The sequence below is a fragment of the Paramormyrops kingsleyae genome, chromosome 18 (assembly GCF_048594095.1).
Source record: "Paramormyrops kingsleyae isolate MSU_618 chromosome 18, PKINGS_0.4, whole genome shotgun sequence".
Lineage (NCBI taxonomy): Eukaryota > Metazoa > Chordata > Actinopteri > Osteoglossiformes > Mormyridae > Paramormyrops > Paramormyrops kingsleyae.
Window position 1 is genome coordinate 24,693,647 of NC_132814.1, and position 18,790 is coordinate 24,712,436.

The 18,790-nt window shown below is 44.1% G+C and overlaps 1 protein-coding gene across 17 annotated transcripts in view; it reads right to left on the reverse strand.

Annotated features, from left to right (window-relative positions):
- Window positions 1-807: 807 nt before the first annotated feature.
- The window catches only part of huwe1 (HECT, UBA and WWE domain containing E3 ubiquitin protein ligase 1), a 64,717-nt gene continuing 46,734 nt past the window's right edge, over window positions 808-18,790 (reverse strand). For 10 of the 17 annotated variants that reach the window (XM_072702046.1, XM_072702053.1, XM_072702050.1 and 7 more), the window contains 16 exons: window positions 18,455-18,549; window positions 18,088-18,244; window positions 17,532-17,665; window positions 17,181-17,394; window positions 16,389-16,627; window positions 14,874-14,976; window positions 14,582-14,731; window positions 14,188-14,433; window positions 13,956-14,073; window positions 13,719-13,859; window positions 13,295-13,582; window positions 9,532-9,637; window positions 3,450-3,567; window positions 3,149-3,330; window positions 2,268-2,458; window positions 808-1,870 (listed from right to left, as the gene is read on the reverse strand). In XM_072702046.1, coding sequence (XP_072558147.1) covers window positions 1,768-1,870; window positions 2,268-2,458; window positions 3,149-3,330; window positions 3,450-3,567; window positions 9,532-9,637; window positions 13,295-13,582; window positions 13,719-13,859; window positions 13,956-14,073; window positions 14,188-14,433; window positions 14,582-14,731; window positions 14,874-14,976; window positions 16,389-16,627; window positions 17,181-17,394; window positions 17,532-17,665; window positions 18,088-18,244; window positions 18,455-18,549 — 2,585 coding nt within the window. In that variant the 3' untranslated portion in view covers window positions 808-1,767. The remainder of the gene's footprint in view (window positions 1,871-2,267; window positions 2,459-3,148; window positions 3,331-3,449; window positions 3,568-9,531; window positions 9,638-13,294; window positions 13,583-13,718; window positions 13,860-13,955; window positions 14,074-14,187; window positions 14,434-14,581; window positions 14,732-14,873; window positions 14,977-16,388; window positions 16,628-17,180; window positions 17,395-17,531; window positions 17,666-18,087; window positions 18,245-18,454; window positions 18,550-18,790) is intronic. The other 7 variants (XM_072702057.1, XM_072702056.1, XM_072702052.1 and 4 more) reach the window with 4 other exon arrangements.

An 18,790-nucleotide genomic window follows, 5' to 3' on the forward strand; every position in this document is an offset into this window, starting at 1 on the left:
TGTTTCATGCATGTAATGTTCAGTTTTTTTTTTTTCTTCAAACTGACTTTCCAATGCAGCATAAAAAAGTAAAGCCTAAAGCAATGAGATCATGAACACACTCCCATCATTCCAAAAATATATATTTGCACTCCATCAGTGAAGGAAATGGAAAAATTGGGTAAAGTCAAGAACGCCTGCTGCGTAAACCCAGCAGATACACATTTACGTGGAAGTAACATCCACAGGAATCATATGCCTAACATTGAGGAAGGATCATCGGAATTAGATACAAATTTATATAATATGATCCTAATGCATGACAACGAAACCAAGGAATACCTGTGAAAACCCCGCAAATTAATGAACAATGGTTTAGCTGTGCTTAGTGAATTAGTGAAGTTCAACAGTGCCATCATTAAGCAGAGGGTGACCCAAACACTTAGACTAATTCCAACCAAGCTGATCAAATGACATCTACTCAAATATTAGTTCTGCTCAAATAAGCAATATAGACATTTTATTACACTGTTTTTGGTACCTTTCCTCAATGTAAAAGGCACACTTCTTCAAAAGATTGCCATTTCGAAAAGTCTCCAGATTTTAAGAGGTACATCGGATTATTTTACTAACTGACAGAATATTTTGTCAGAAAGAAATGTCAGGCATACCTGTCCTGAATTGATTTTTCTATTTGGTGTTGTAATCACTGATGAATTTAACTTGTGTCAAACTCGAAACTTAAAACTGCACATGCATTTACAGTAAACAGCTTGTCACAATGACTGTTAAATGCATTTCAAAAACATGACATACAGGGGGAAAAAAAACATTTTCTCAATTTTATTTATTCTTGAAGTAATTATTTAATACAGCCCCCTTCTCCCAGCATGTTAAGACCCAAGACAAGCTCCAAAATGTACAACCCACCTACCCTCCATTCTGTAGCTGTGAGAAGGGCTGTAGACTAGGACTCCAATCTGCAACAATCAGACTTCTGACCAGGACTTCTCCATCCTCCTCCATCACACATTTCCTTATCGCCTTCAAAAATGCCCAGAACTTTCCCCATATGGGTGCAGTTTGATGAGTCTCTCCATTTATTTACTCTCTTCAGATAAAAGCTCCCCCCCGAAAGCATTTCCTATTTTCAAGGCAAGTCACTTCAATGTTTCAAATTTGCAAAAGGAAAAAAAAAATTACAAAGGCTATTTTTCTCCAAAAGTTTTATAACCAGCCCATTCACACACACAAACCCCCTTTGCTACTTTATACAACCAGAAGAAAAATTAAACTTAAGTACATTAAACTCCCCCAAACCTTTTGCAGAGAAACAAACGGAGTGGGAAGGTGGTGGGGGGGGGGGGGGGGGGGGGGGGGGATACATTTTAACATTAGTCCAAGTTTTATCATGTTCTCTCTTCGCAGGTTTGCAATTTTACTGAGGGAGAGAAAAAGCAGACACAGAATTTGCTAAATTGTTTTGCGCGTCAGTATGTAGCTCTGTGTCTACAAGGCAAAAATACATGTTCGGCAATCTGCTGCACTTCCTCTTATCTGACCAGTTTGCCACTTGTAGGTATGTGCACCCCCCCCCCCCCCCCGAAGACGTGTCCGCCTTTACCTCCCTTCTGAGTGTGCATGTATTTTAATCTGTCTCTGTACAATATTAGGCGAGTCTTAGCCAGTCCGACGCCCAAAGGAAGTCCTTTACTCGGGGGCGCCAGTGTTAGAGGTTCAGTGTGTCTCAGAATCTGGAACGGTCTGTATATGTGAAAGTGCTGGTGCCTAGGCCAACCCGAAGCCCTCCGAGCACTCCTGAATGGCCAACAGGAGCATGTGTCTTAATTTCTCGTAGCTTTCGTAGGCCGGTAAGTCCAGCTGGTTAAAGCTGCAGGAGAGGGAAGAAAAAGGTGTCAAAACGATGACTGTCAGTAAGCAAGTCCCAGGATGGGCCCTGCCGAGATACCCTTGGGCAAGGTGACTAACTTAAACTGTTCAAATAAAGCATCCAGCTGAAAAAAAGCACAAAAACCAGGTTGCTTTGTGGTAAGAGGGTAATCACAGCAAAAACAGGTACTCAAATGCAACATAAAAACAACAAAGGTGAAATATACTTTTTTTGCTTTGCAGAATTGCAAATTAGTATTCTGGTTGCACACTGTACTATGCTTTCCTTATATCGGTGTATATTTGGTATATAGCTTTATAAAACTTGATGGGGTACTGGGGGCAATACCAGCACCTTTGTGTAAAAACTAAACAAAAGCAAGTTGTGTGTGACTGACCAGGTGTGAGCAGAGGGCAGGCGGTCTGTGGAGCGGTCATCTCGGTGGATCTGGAACTTCTGGATGCCATTCATGCCTTCCAGGGCAGCAAAGCCCTGTAGGGGCACCTTGGACGTGCCCGTCACGAACTGCAGAAACTTGGCCCGGTCTGCTTGGTCGAAGGACCTCAGGGCCCGCCAGAACCACTGGATCTGAAACGGATAGTGAGACTGGCTCAGAAGAGAAAATACTAAAAGGCAAATTATTTCAGCAAGATGGTCACACTGAGATTTAACAGACATCTTTAGATCTTGGATATGATCTTAGCCAAGTCTGGGCAACCACACACATTTTTTTTTTTTACACTGACATCCTTGGAATACTGTTAGGTTACACAATGCTCTCCAAAGATATGGTCTGACATTACTGCAATTCAGAAAATTCCAAAAGGTACAACAGACTGACAAGGAGGGGGGTGATATCCTAAACAAAGACAGGAAAGATGCTGGAATACAGAAGAGCAGAAAACATACTTCATCACACCACTTTGCCAAAAGGTTTATGTGACGGATGCTTTCATTCAAAGCGATGTGCAACCGGAAAAGCAAGTTTCGCCAGTCTGGGGCTAAAGGCCTTGCTCAGGGGCTCAACAGTGAAATACTGACCATGGAATTCAAACCACTGACTTTCTGGTTCATGGACACAGAAGCCTAACTTGCAGCGCCACACACCGCCCCAAGAAAAGAGTGGGCGAGCCCAAGGTTTGAACCTGGGATTTTCCATACAAAGGTACACAAACACACAACCAAGAGAGCATAACATGACCCACAGGCATAACATGCTTTAGAGAGAAACTTCTGGGACATTCGACGTATCAAAGAGGTATAGAAGATGGCTAGTACCTGTATGGAGCTAGACTGGTATTTGTGGTACTCCGTGTTGGCTTTGAGATCATCTATGTCGATTGTGGGCAGACCCGATATGAGCAGCTCCAGCTCCTGCTCCGTGAAGATGGAGATGAGCCGTTTGGGGATGATCTCATAGAAGCCTTCCAGGAAGGCAGCCAACTGCTTCCGAATTGCCCCTGAGAGGCAGAAGGAAAATTAAGATGCACACAGTCAACTCATAGAGAAGGTCAGAGGAAAAAGGAAAGAAAAATCACTGCGCACGGTGTTGAGGACTGCAGCAACTTTCTTGGCTCACCTGTCATTTTCATTTGGCAAACCAGATGCACATATTCCTTTTTGTTCTCTTCTGTCACTAGGATGTTGGCTCCATTGGGCTTCAGGTCCCTCACTTCACACACCCCAAACTCTTGGACCTAAAGCAAATAAAGGGATTAATAAGGGGATTCGGCGAAGCCTCCTCTTCATGCTACACGTCTGGCACACATTGTCCCCCCCAAACTCTCGTCATCTGCGTCTCATTCCCAGTCACCTCAGGTTTTCTTTTTGATGAGTTTGATGGAAATTGTCCTGCATCCAACAATTAACTTGCTTAAGGCCCTGACATAGGGAAACAATGGCGCTGAAAAAACTGGGTGACAGAGCCAGTTCAATCTGTCTCATCCACATAACTATGACAACAGCAAGTATATATAGAGGTTCAATAAGAGGCCCTAGGATAGATCCACAATTAATGAGTGTGCACCTTCATTTATAACTGCCGATTTCAACTGCCTTTTAGGTATGCCTTAAAGCACAAGACGGTTCCAGTGAGGCTCACCCAAGACTCCAGCCTATCCAGGAGTATTTTGTGATCAATTTGTGTCAAATGCTGAACTTAGATCTAATAAAACCAGGACTGATACTTTGCCTGAATCAATGTTTAGCTGGATGTCATTCAGAACTTTGATAAGAGCTGTCTTGGTGCTATGGTGAATGCGGAAGCCTGACTGAAGTCTGTTGAAAGCCACTCTCAGTAATCTGTAGCAGTTCTGGCAACATGAAGAATGCAAGGAACGGGGAGCCATTCTTCCTTTTACCGAGATACAAGCTCCACTAAAATTAATAAAGCTTCCTGCTATGATAAACGGAGAATGTGTACTTGAATTTCTAGTCCCAGGCAGAAAATCAATTTTGGCTTTTTGATTTTAAAAAAGCAGTTAAAGTGCAGAAAAAATTTTCAACTAGACAAAAGTTCAAGGCATGAAAATGAGAAGTTAGAAGCAGCACAAAAATACAGGAATGGCGGCATGTTGCTGAGCAATCTCCTTATTGAAAATACTGTATATCAGTTTAGTGCTAAGTGCGGAGTTTTTGAGTAATCCTAATGTAGAGAGTATTAATGTTAAAAAAAAAAAGGTGTCAAGATGATCATCTCATTGTTAGCTGAATATGTTGGTATCACAACAGAAAGGCAGACACTAAATTAGCTGAGCCTGGAGGGCTGGTGGAGTGAGGAGTGTTTTGTTCAGTACACATTCCATGGAAGGGCTCCACATAACTGAAAGGCCTGAGGTTTGGGAGGTAGCCCAGACTGGGGGTGATGTGGTTTTGGATCCTTCCCATTGTGAACTTCAAGCCTGAGTGAAAGTTCCTTCATTTGAGATTGTGATACTTGCTTAAGAGTGCATTTGATGAACTTGCAGCTCACATCTAAGGAAGAGAGATATGCAACACTGGCAGAGTTGAACTGGAGGGTGGAGGTGTGGATGGAGCGTCAGATTGAAAAGGAGGCGGCTCGAGCTGGACGCAATGAAGGTTGCTACAGTTACAGTTGTATGGATGATTGTTTTAATGAATTTGGGCACACTGCATCTCCTATGCAGTGGTGTGATAATGCTTTGCTTTACTTGCAGGTTTGTTGGGAAGGCAAAGGAAAGCCTGTGCTGCTCTGTCACAGGATAACTGCAGTATGAAGCTGTTGTAAACAGCTTTTGCTGAGTTCAGGAGAAAGGGGACTTTGATAAATGGTATGACACCAGTAAAGTGACAGACCTTGCATATCTTTGGGAGCTGATCCCCTTCGAGAAATTTAAGAATTCTTTGTCTGACTATATGAGGTCATCTTAATGAACTAAGCAAGCTCATTATATCATGCTGCTGCATTAGCAGATTAATTTAGTTTAACTCACAATGCGTTTACATTTTCACCCATGGCATCCCAATATGGTAAACGGATGGTAACAATCCAGTGCACCATACTTGAAAGCCAAGCGCATCTTCTACTATCATAGGGTAGTTCATCTAATCGTCGATTGTTTCAATCTAAGGAAACAGCAATGATACTGCACACAGACTTACTGAAGATGCAGTGGACATAAAATCTAAGCCCAACCCAAGTCACGTGGAATTTCTGTAATAAGGGTTTGTTTCTAAATCAGGCAAAAAGGCAGAGCAGATTTTGGTAAGTAGTGTACAACACTGGTGTAATTCAAGGTTTCATTTGCTCTGACATGGCAAAGATACTTTTTAAAGTTATTTTGTTGAGGATGTCATGTTTTTGCACATAGGGAACCTAGCTGTCTCAAAGTCATACCTTCGGTACTGTGTTGGCACAACAGTCTATCATATAATCAGCATGATGACCAACTGTCAAGGCACCTAGGAATTATCAAGTGTGACAATGGCCAAGATGCGAACTGCACGGCCAGCAGGAAGGTCACGACCCCCTAGAACGAGGGCCTCCGATCCAGGGGAATCATGCAGGGCTGGACTACAATAATGCCCACAGCTGCTGCCACCTCCTTGAAGCAGATGTCATATTTAAAGGGGGGGGGGGGGCTGGGCATGATGCTGCCTAAAGCTCTGGCTGTGGCAATAGCATATCGAAATTGTATCCCAGACCTCTGCCCTGTAAGTTGAGAAAGGGTCCAGATTGGGGACCAAAACCTGTCTGTTGGGTTGTGGTTTTTCCTCTCACCTTATTTCTCCATGTTTCTCACAGACCAACCTTACTGGGCACCAGGAATTGCCTACCCTTCCGGCACCCATAGCTCCAGTCTTCCCAGTGCAAGAAATACCGATAGCAAGTGAAGACCCTAAAGAGCGGTAGAAACCAGTGGCACTGGTTCTGAAGCAGTCACTGAAGGAAGATAATGGCGCTTTCAAACAGCCCATTACTTACTTTCTTTTGGTTCCACTGGGCTTCTGCTGCCTTACTTCATATACCTCAAACAATGGCAAATCAAGGGAGTAACCAGGGAATTCAGAGAAAACGTCCATGTCAGGTTATGTATTGTTTTCACTCTAAAGCAAGGATTACTCCTGAGCCCGACAACCTTCGATAGTGTCTGCACAGCTGAAAATCGACTGTTCAGCAATTGCAGAACCCAAAACAGTGGCAAAGCAATAGAGCTGTGTGATTGATGGAGAGCTACTGCACATAGAGATATCGGGATACAAAGATTACAATTCATTTACCTGTGGAACAACCCTGTAAATACTGTACAGATCATCCTGCTACTACACGATTATCACATCGTAAATCTGTTCTAACACGACTGAATTATTAGTACCCAAGTCCAATACAACAGGAATCGCATTTGCATTTACGCGATTTTCAGGTTGGAGAGAAAAGCACTATATGGACTACAATGCGATATAGTCTTAATGAGACACACTACTTCAGCGGTGGCCAATCTTATCCGCAAAGGGCCGGTGTGTATGCAGGTTTTTAGGATAACCTTTAGGTCAGCTGTTCAAACCCAGATGTGAGGACTCTTCAGCCAATCAGTCCTCTAATTAGTAATCTAATTAGGGAGCTGCAGCAAAAACCCGCATACACACCGTTCCTTTGCGGATAAGATTGGATACCGCTGAACTACTTGCATGCAAAAGCAGCAAACCAAGTGACGAATAGTGATGTCTGATTTGTGAACGAATCATTCTATTGAACTGTGTCTTTTCAGTAAATCAGTCAAACCAGTTTTCAAATATAAAAGAATCTAACATTTAGTACATCCACGCAGTGCACAAGTCAAAGTCTTAAGTTGTACAAGTTTAAAATTTTGAAAAATCATATGAAAACCTTTTCCTATCTCATATCTGCTTTTTGTATACTGTCTGTAGCCATGTTGCCTTCAGTGCCCAACCACCGTAATCCTGTGGGTTGGTACAGTGTGCATGCCCAGTCACATGGTGACTGTCAGTGCCCCACCACATACCGTAATCCCAGTGTGCATGCCCAGTCACATGGTGACTGTCAGTGCCCCACCACATACCGTAATCCCAGTGTGCATGCCTGATCGCATGGTGACTGTCAGTGCCCCACCACATACCGTAATCCCAGTGTGCATGCCTGATCGCATGGTGACTGTCAGTGCCCCACCACATACCGTAATCCCAGTGTGCATGCCCGGTCGCATGGTGACTGTCAGTGCCCCACCACATACCGTAATCCTGTGGGTTGGTACAGTGTGCATGCCCAGTCACATGGTGACTGTCAGTGCCCCACCACATACCGTAATCCCAGTGTGCATGCCCGGTCGCATGGTGACTGTCAGTGCCCCACCACATACCGTAATCCTGTGGGTTGGTACAGTGTGCATGCCCGGTCGCATGGTGACTGTCAGTGCCCCACCACATACCGTAATCCCAGTGTGCATGCCCGGTCGCATGGTGACTGTCAGTGCCCCACCACATACCGTAATCCTGCGGGTTGGTACAGTGTGCATGCCCGGTCGCATGGTGACTGTCAGTGCCCCACCACTCCCAACTCCAAGCAATCGACAAGTTATCAAGTTCAGCATGTTCGGTTGAAGGGTTTACTAGGCAATTCTCACAAGCCTCATAAACCCATAGGAGATGTGTATGATAATTTATTAATGTATAATTTCTTATATAAATGCATATAATTGGGCCATTCCACCAAACGGGTGCCACTTGTGTCCCCAGGACATTATATGTTTAAATATGCATGAAAAGTAGCTTTATAATACATGCTATTATCAAGCAAAGTGTCCTCCACAATGTCCTCATTGCAAATTTAACAAACAATGTAAAACATTAATGAAAACTACCTAGAACGCTGAAGAGTGTCACCTGTCACTGCTCACTAGTGCAACACTTCACCATGAAATATGAGTAAAAACCTTCAAAAGTCTTATCCTGTTGAAAGTATTTCACATTTATGCTTTAAATACATTTTCCTTATATTAAAATTAATATGCTAATTAAAATATACATTTTACTAGTGCCCCCAGGTTTTCACTTAGTCCCGTTACCCGAATACATTTCTGCCCCTAAAAAAAATTTGACACATTCCATGTGTCATGGTCAACTGCAACTTCCATCATCTCAGTGCCCAGAAGACCACAAGAAAACCAAAAGTTCTCTCTCTGATAACATTGTGTGTCTGAGGTGGTTGAACTCAACGCTCAGTCCTGTTAAAATTATTTCTTGGATTTATTAAAAAAAATATTTCTGGTAAGTTACTGTTATGTACTCAATAGTATTACACTATCAGGTTTTATGACATGTGGCTATGGTTCATGAACTTACTAATGTTATGATAAAACTCAGTCCTGTTACTTTCTGCCCTGTTACTCAGATTGAGAAAAATAAAACTTGCACATATATATAGTGATTTTTTCCCCCAGAAACATATATTTTGTGACCATGTGACTAATCATTTCTTTAAAATAACCACTTTATTGAGGGGGGTCACAAAAGAAGTAGCTGATATGATTTTCAAATGATATTTAAACAATTTACTCAATGTTTTGGTAAAGAAATTGAGAAATATGCAACCATGTTCCAAAAATGAGATGTTACCTGAGACTGACTAGTGCACATTTTAAATAGTGACATATGTTACTAGATTCAATGTAGAAAAAGATGAAAAAATGGAAGCTTAGTTTTGAAGATTTATAACAAGCAAATGGCACCAATTCGGTGGAATCACCTAGTTACATTATTGTTGATGGTTATCACTGTTTTTATTACTTAATTTTTTTTGGTGTAAGTTACTAAGCTTTGGTCTTTCATTCCCCTAACCCTGTTTTCCCCATTGGATATGCATATTTCAATACACCATTTTAGTGAACACAAGGTTTTTCAGGAACACTTTAGTTAGGATGGATGGACTTTAGTAGTAGCAAGACTGACTATACTAATTCGCATACATGTAGATCTGACTGCCAGACTTTTTTTCTACGCCAAGAATGAGTGGGTTACTTTTCCTTTTTTGCTACCTCTGAGGTCTTTAGAAAACAGCTTGCATCAGGGATCATAACACAAGAACAAGACTGAGGTATATCTATGTAAAGCCCAGGAGTGAGGAGTGTCGGGTGAAGTGGACAGAAGGCAGGGGGGAGATGTCTTTAGTGAACAGGCCATGGTACCTCTGTGCTGAAGGTCAGTTCGTAACCCAGGGTGGAAACATCATTCTCCAGCAGGTAGACCAGACCCTGATAGAAGTGGTAATCCTCACTCTCCATGTCCGTGTACCTGGAAAAACATAATTCAGGCATTATGCATGCTAACCTATAAACAAAATGTTGGCACATTCACAATGGAAGTGTACTGACATTCCAGTGCATATGAATCAAGTAGTACTGCTAAAACTGTTCGTAATATAGAAAATCAGCGCTCTTGTGGTTAAGGATTCTGGTCTTTATATCCCCATTAAGACAACAAACTGACAGGAGAAACAAAGAAGAGTGGAATATGGCATCCTTGATTGACCTGTTGAGGTGGTAGGCAAATTGCACAGGGCCCATATGGTCAGGTACGATGTCTTTAATGTGTCCCAGCACTTCATGACAGAGTCAGTGCTACTAAGCAGCGATAATTAAGGCAGCCCACTTTCTTCTTCGTGGGGACAGGGATAATAGTGTTTAAGATACCATTTAAAATCAAGTAATATCTGAATCAACAAATTGTAGCACTGAAAAGTGCATCGTCGTACATTAACAATGTTCATGGTAAGGCACAACAACGCATCTATTTTCTTAGTGGACTGAGATCTTCTGACCAAGCAGCCTGATCTTTTTACCCCACATCCATTAATGCATGCATTGCATGCTCTGAGCACTAAGTTCTGGCTCAAAACCAAAGACTGCAGACACTGCATTTGCTCTGAGATTGCGGGCAGGCAGCTTGAGCAGCGTTTCTCCAGGGCTGCCGGAAGGGCCTGATAAGAATTGTGTGCAGTATTTACTCAGAACCCCTGGGTGATAAACAGGAAATATTATTAGGTTAATGCTTTCAAACAATTTCCATGGACACACAAGAGCTGCAGAGTTCTGAGTAAAATGTAAATCATGATTTTTTTCACAACTAAACAACTGCCTATCTTTATAACACTAATGCAGAGATGTGCAATATATCGGTTAACATTGGTATTGCCTGACACTCATTAACAAAACTGACATTGGCGTGTCAGATGTGTCAGTCTGGGCCAACTTCATTAATATTCAGTAAGCAGCACAAGGAGTAAAGATTATTAAAATAATGGAGATTATTGCCCTGGTCCATCAGTCATTTGCAGTAGTGGAGGACAAGGGGATTCGTACAAGGGGTCTCAAAATGCTGTTCTGCAACGTGTTTATAATTCATTATTAAATCTAACCCACAGACTGATCTTGGTTTTCACAGAATAAATAAAATTAACTTCATTCCTTTAAATCAGATAAAATCGGCAAGCTTGGTGAATTTCACCACCAGCAACCAACCCCGAGTATCAGCGTCTGTGATATTATAAAGATAACAGTTATTGGTATCGTTCAAAATTGCTACATCAGTGCACCACTAATATGGTAATTTCTAACATGTGACTGTTACATGAACTTTGTGGAAGAGTAAGGACGCTCCAAGTTTTCAACAAATAACTCATTTCCAAATGCAAGATATGCTAAAGATGCCAAACTTAAACCAAACTAAAACCAAACTTAAACCTAGTCTGCTCTTTATGTATTCCCGTTTCTCTGCCCCCTCTTCCTGTCATATGGTGTAACACAGCCCTGTTATTCAATGTTACAGCTGAGAAAAGGGGAGTGCTTAGTGTCATGTAGTGGATCTCCTGCAAATGCAAGCACGGCAGAATCCGTGTCATGCGAGAATGAGCTTACATAGGGGTACGAATAGAGATCATAATTCAGCCCTGTAACAGCAAAAATGTCATACAGAAAGTGTACTGTGGCAGAAAAAAAGGTACGGAAAAATTGCTCTAGAATGAAATCACACAGGGGTATGAATCTGGATCGTTATTCAAAACCCATTAATCATGCAACCCTACTCAGCAGGTCTTAAAATTCATTCATTCCACAATCGTTCTTGTTAAACACAACGGGCTATGTAAAAGATGTTTAGGAAAAAATGTATTCCCAGGATGCCTCATAACCCCTCCCCCCATCTAATCCCTACTCCTCCCAAAAGCCCCGATACCCTCTCCCCACCTCTCCAAAAATCATTATTAAAGCCCAATTGTGTGACTTGTCCCAATGCAAAAGTTCACAATCTCTGTGTCTGTCCTTTAATGTGTCCCCACACAGATTGTTTCAAAGTAACACATATAGATATACAGTACTGTGCAAAAGTCTTAGGCAGTCCAAAGAAATGTTTAAAGCTGTTTATCTGGGTAGCAAGTGTACTTTGGCTTAGAACAAAAAACACAATTTAACATGCAAATTAAGAGTAACACAATAAAAACTAGTCATTTCTTCAGTTTTCTAAAAAGTTACTGATATCTAGTTGGATGGCTAGATGAACACCGCGTCAGCTTCCAAACCTCTCCTCAGGGACACCTCAGCCGCTCCATGAGTTTGTTAAATTTCAGCAACAGCTCAATTAAATAAATACTGGGGTGATTTTAGCAGAGGTTCTGAAATGGCTAAGCTGACACACTTTGACAGGCAAAATATCAGTTTTACACCAACGCGAGGATAATCTAAACATCATTTTCTTTGCCTGCCTAAGACTTTTGCACCGTACTGTAGAAGTTTTTTGTGAATTGCATGGAATATTGTGCAATCTACAGCTGCTTTGCCAATTGGAAATACTATGTGGCACTACTTCAATTTTGGTGAGATCTGTATCAAAATAAAATTTCGCTCCATATCCATAAAACGTTTTTGTGAAGTGGTAATAAAGTCCATCATACATTTTGAGTTCAGGTTCACAAGGCCAAGTGTCTTCTGTGGTTACCATTCCCTCTGCTGCCACTAAGGGGTGCTGCATTAATTTTGGTGCTATTTGTCTCAAAATTCAATCAGTTCCAGACCTTCTCCTACCCAAAGGTTCTGTCAAGTTTTGAAAAACACCTGTCAAATACTTAGAATTATTGTGCTGATACGTTAAGTGTCTGCTGTGGTGGACAGGTCCAAAAACCATATGCACGCAACAAATGCTATTTTCTGATTGATTGGTAGGTGGCTAGTAACCAACTCAACTGGGACAGCTATGAACTTGGTGGAAAACTCCTCTTCGTATGCCTGCGTCTCGTACAGTAATTATATATAACGGGGCACCTCAGTTATCCCTTCTCAGAGTGAGAAACACAAGGTGTGGCGTGTGAGCGTGTGAACTGGTTGAAATACGTGTGTCTCACAGTCAATGCCCTGATTGAGAGCCCTGATCTTACTTATACTACCTGCGACGTTTATAATTCATAAGTAAATCTGGACAGCAGATGGATCTTCCATTTTCCACAGAATAAGAAATAATGTAACGTTATCCTGCTAATAAGCGCTGGCACGTTGCTCCGCCGACACCGGCTGGAGACGCATGCAAAAGGTACTCAATTGTATTGAAGTACACAAAAAAAAACAACAACAACAACAACAACAACAACTACATCATCTACTTTGTCTTTTTTTTCTTCACTTCCATGCAACTTCCACTTTAGCCCCAGTGCTTGTGGTCAAGAAATTTATTCGGCAAATTTATTACTGCAAGCGTTAAGATAATTTATTTTTCAATCCTCGGTAGGATTGGAGCATTTCGGTTGGTAACACAACCCTACCTATTACGATATTTAGACGTTTAACATATACTTACGTACCGTTACGAATTTGCACAACTGCACTTTCATTTTAGAAGATATATATTGGATAACTGCATTAATGCAAGTCAAAAAAACAGCTAAAGACTGAGCACTTTCTGTACCTGACACTCTTTCCCAGGATGTGCTTGTAGAAACTGCGTGTGAAGTAGCACTCGAGCAGCCGGTTGTCATACACAGCCTTGGCGACTACACGTCCCACGAACTTGAAGTAACTGAGGTGGTTGGGGTTGCAGTGGGATGATGGATTAATGGTGTAGGTCACTCTGTCTCCAGGAGAGGTACGGAAGAGCGCGTACATAGGATTGAACATCTCCCTGGAGATGATCATATACCACTCTCGCAGTAGTCCGCCGGCATCCTGACCCTCCTCTCCCTCGAATACGATATAGCTGGAAGACATGGTAAGAGTTACCCTCAACAAGCACTCAAGGCAGTACCATCAGTACACAGTCAAAATGCAGATGAACATTCCTGCGTATTTAGTGAAGTGTGCATGAGAGAATGTGTAATTCAGAATTAACTCACAGTCTGTTCTTCATCTCCTCTGGGCTCTTGCGGTGCAGCTCCCGATAGGAGTCCTCAAACACGTGGTCCCTACGCACATGCACCGCCATGTCCTCCTTCCGCAAGCCCTCATCCAGACGCTCCAGCTCCTGGCGGAAATACCTGGGGCAGAAAGACGCATGACAGGATGCGTTAGGCACAGTTCAACTAGTATGCATACATGAGTGGAGACAGACTGGGTGAAGGGTGGGGTCATACTTGCGCTTGACGTCAAAGTCTAAGATGCGGATATAGTCAACAAGCACGGCAAAGGGACCGTCTGCCAGGTGTGTGGTGGACTGGCGGAGGATCTGGTTCAGCACAGTGCGGTGAGTCTCTGTCAAACAGGAAAGACTGTGAGCACTGCGAGATGGGGCTGAATACAGTGGGGAAATACACAACACAACATTAACGACCTCCAAATGAAGCGGAGGAGTGTGCACTGACTCACCGGCAAAACGCAAGAACTTCTGCGTGTCGGAAGGCAGGTTGGCAGAGATATGCATGGAGGATGGCTCGCGGGAGAAGAAGGGGTCTAGGGAGGAGGGTGTCGCTGGCGTGAGCGGCGCTGGGGATAAGGGCGGAGGCTCATCCTTGATGTGGGACAGCTGGCTCTCCCGCGTGTCTCGCACCGGCGGCTTGCTCTCCCGCTCAGTGGCATGCACCAGGAAAAAAGCTTCCACCGCTGGCTGCAAAACTGCAGGGGCAAGACAGTAGCACAAAAACCAGCATTCATGACATCAGCTATCAGTCTGTTCATCGTTACTATAAACATTATATTACCGCTATGAGAACGTTTATCCGGCTTCCCCTGGCATAGTGAGTTATAGTATGGAACTCCGTACCCAGCACAGCATGTTGGTCATGAGACTCCTCCAGCTCCTTCAGGCACTCGCCGAGCATGTCCCACAGCTCATCCAGGAGAAGCTGCTCACTCAGCAGAGGCAGATCTGGCAACTTCTCCTCATGTTCCAACTGACTGCTTGCTTCTCCACCTACAGAAACATTCGCAGCAATGATACGAAATGAAGATCCATACTGACTGCATGCCACCATTTTTAAAAGGAAGGAGGGGGAAAAAAAATAATGACAGGCATTTGGGCAAAATGCCAAAAGTAGAGGTGCCCACAGCCTCACCCAGTGCCTGTGCTTCCTGGCCCAGGGGGGACGGCTGATCCACATCCATCGGGGAGTCATCTCTCTGAGTCGGAGGAACCTCTGATACAGCTGGGACGTCCGACTGGAGAAGGGGAGAGATGGAGACAGATGGGGCCAGGGATCGGAAGAGAGAGCACGAATAAAAGAATGGGAGAAATAAAAACAGAGTTGAAGTTAGGAAACACACATACAATAAAAGGGGTTTCTGAGGGGAGTGGGAAAACCCCCAAATGACTGACTGCCATGCTCCAATAAGCTAGCAAGAGAAAGGAGTATGGAGGGGGAAGGGGGGCAGCTGCAAGCAACACAAAGTCAACCGGGCAGAGAGAGAGAGAGAGAGCGAGAGAGAGAGAGAGAGATAGACAGACAGAAAAAGCCAGTAGCATGTTCACAACTGAGTCAGTCAGCCAGGAGAGCATGATGTATGTATGTGCGAGTATGTTATGCAAGACTGTACAAGGGCAGGCTGCATGTGAGCAAATGCAGAAATGTATGCAGCATAACTTTCTTCCTTGGATCAGCAATAACAAGGTGAACCCTGATGTCAGATTCCAGCTGGCTTCGAAGGGGGGGTACAAAGTGCAAAGTCATGGCTGGTTCTAATGGCGCTTTTCCACTGCCACCAGGAACCTAGCTGGACCCGACTCGTACTGCGAAGTGACGGTTTTCCGTCAAAGTATGTGAGCCGTACCCGCGCTGTACCCGCGCTGTACCCGAGCTGACAAGGCCCTGCTTAGTAGAAGAGCCAAAAGCGTGACCAAACTGAGTCGGCTGCGTTACCACTGGACGAAATGCATGGAGATACTGATCTGAGTTGATAAACAAGGATTATCTGAAGAAAATATGTTCTCCATATTATTCATTATTAGTAATATCGCACATCGCGTTGAGTTCCCAAAAATTCGGAACTTGAAAATTTCCAACCTACTTTAAAAAAAAAAAAAAGTTCTGCAGAACTGAAAGGAATGGATTAATAATGCAAATTTACACAATCGAATGATAATTGCGCTAGTGTTTGTGATATTTCCCGTGTTATGCAAGCATCAGACATGCCAACGGAAATTAGCACAGTAAAAATAAATAATCTGCACGTGGAAAATTATGATGTATACTGTGTGAACAGTAAATAAGCATCTCTTTTACAGTTCTGTGTCATTGTGGCTCTTCAAATCTGGCAATGTCTTTACCGAACCGACCCTTCTTCAGTGGAACCAAGCTGTAAGTAATCTCTCTGAGGTACGGCTCGGGTACCTGGTTGGTTCCTGTATGCCGGTGGAAAAGCGCCATTAAGTGCCCTCCCGACACCTCCCTACAAACGTGACTGCACTACTGTAGCATTTTTCAGCTCAATGACAGAAAACACATTTATATATTAAAAAATAAGAGATAGTACTTATGAGGACAAAATGTGCCATGGTCAAAGTTTCACACACAATCATAGGCAGGGGCCGGGACTGAGTATGATGTGTAATGCTGGTTAACGCCCATGCTAACCGTAGCAATGCTGGCCGTGCTGGCAGGGGTGACGCTGGCTGGGGCCGTGCTTGGGGGATGGGGGGCAGCAGCGGCGGCGGCGGCAGAGGATGATGGGGGGGCCTGTTGCTGTAGCCGGCGTGCCCGCTGCCCCTCCCTCACCATCTGGATGATGGCGTCCGCTTCAGCCTCCAGCTGCCGTACTGCCGCCTGGATGCTACTGGCTGAGCCCAGGCTTGAGGAGCCCAGACTGGAGGGGCCTGCGAGGGCGGGCGGATGGAAAAGGGTCACCAGACAGATCCCCCCAGCATGCAGAACAAATGAGGGGTGTCCCCATTCAGAAGCCGAGGGTTTACGCATTTCCTCCTGCCACAGATATGTACATAATTCAGAGACAAAATATTACGTTGCTGCAATAATTAAAAATATACTCAGAAACTAGACAGACGCTCCAGACCCACAGTTAGTAGTTGGGGTTTTAATCAGAATTGTTGCAGAAGCTTCAATGTATGAGCATGACCCTCAGAGGGGGCAGGTAACTTATGTTTTTTATATTTTTAATTAATTTAACCTTTATTGTCCCTCATGGGGAAATTCTTTTTACGCCTCCATCAACTTGCTCTTTGTAGAACAAGCTGTCTGCGAAGGACAGCCACCTATTTGCATTTATTTAATATACTTAGCAGGCATCTACAACCAGAACAAAAAAAAAAACTGCATTCGTTGCCTTTTCAAAGGCAGAGATAGGGGGTCTGCGACAGCTACTTAACCATCCCCTGTAAAAGCGACAGAGTCCGGCCACTGAGGACTCACCCAGCCGGCCGGTCTGCTTGGCCTTCTTGTTGGCACGGCGTGTGTCCTCCCGCAGCTGGATGATCACCTGCAGCACGCGCAGGAAGAACTTCTGCGTGGAAGTCTTGGAAGTCAGGGAGCTCATGGAAGGGAGCTGCAGCTCCCGGCCTCCTAGCGTGCGCTTCTGGGCTGCGACGATGACCACGCTCTCCGCCCCATCGAACCTGCGGTCCCGCCAAGTGAGGGCATTGCGGGAGACAGCAGGTATAGTTATAACAGTGGAATGTAACTGATGCACTTATACACTACTAGCTGCTAAACCACACTGACCCACGCACTGATTGTCAAACTTCACCCTAACCCTAACCCTCACCTGCTGGTCATCTTCCCCTTGAGGCGTGCCGAGTGGGACGGGTCATCAGGCATGGCCTCCGGCGAGTGGCTGTCTGTTTGGGCTCTTCTCTGCTGCTCCAAGTTGTACTCCCGCAACTCAGCCAGCAGCGTGCCTGTAAAAGAAAACACAAGTCAGAAGACTGATCGATCAAGGACAGATAAGAAGTCACTGTCTAAGGGACGGTATCACAGGAAACACCGGTAATTGGTATGAACTTCCGCTCGCAGCTCAATTATGTTTTTTCTGCAAAGAAAACAGAGATTGTCCTGAAAGAGATACATCTATCTCTTTAGCTACTGACTGTTGGATCAGTGTTTCCCATCCAGTCCACTGGGACCCCCCAGACGGTCCATATTTCTGCTCCCAACACCCTACCAGGGAGCAAAAATGTGGACCATCTGGAGGTCCCAGAGGACTGGATGGGAAACACCATTAGAGAATCAAAAGACCAGAGGAAAAAGATGAAAAGAAAGGTGAAGGCTGAAGGGCAGCAAAGGGAAGACATTCAGATCCAGGGCAACAATGCAAACTCACCGATCTGCTTGCATAGTGTGTAGCCCAACTGACGTGCTCCACTTAGCAGCAGTCTAAGCACCGTGTCCCGTGTGGATGCATCCCCTCTGGATAACTGCAGGAGGATGTTGGCGGCATCCTCCAAACCCTCTTCCGAGCAAGAGTGCGAGGTCAATACCTGGGGAAGGATGGCGACAACATTCGGTTGACAAGGTCCAGTAAGGAAGCAAACTTATAGGAGCAAACACTGGGCCAGATGACACATTTACGTCAGCGTGGGACTGTGGGTCCACACTAAGCCAAAAAGCCCAGTAACTGGCACCTAAAGTAGAAGCTTTGGCAGCAGCCTCAGATTACAGGGCAAAGAGGCCACAGTATGAAGACTCACCTCCACAGACAGCTGCAGCTGTTTCTCAGTCAAACCAGTGGAGGCCAGCTTACTGTCACTTTCTACACTGTTCACAGACACTCGTGGCTTCACTGCTGAAACAGAACACCACAGCCATCAGAATGCACCAAATTTATTACCAAGTACTCAAACTGAAGTACTCAATTACTCAAATTGAAGTACTCAAGTACTCAAACTGAAAACAATTTACACCTAAAATATGCCTAAACATGGGAACTTTATTGATGAGCACTGACTCATGGCTGATCTGTAAGCAGCACTACAACCCATAAAACAAGATGGTTTAAGATGACTCCACCCAGCTGAACATGCCTG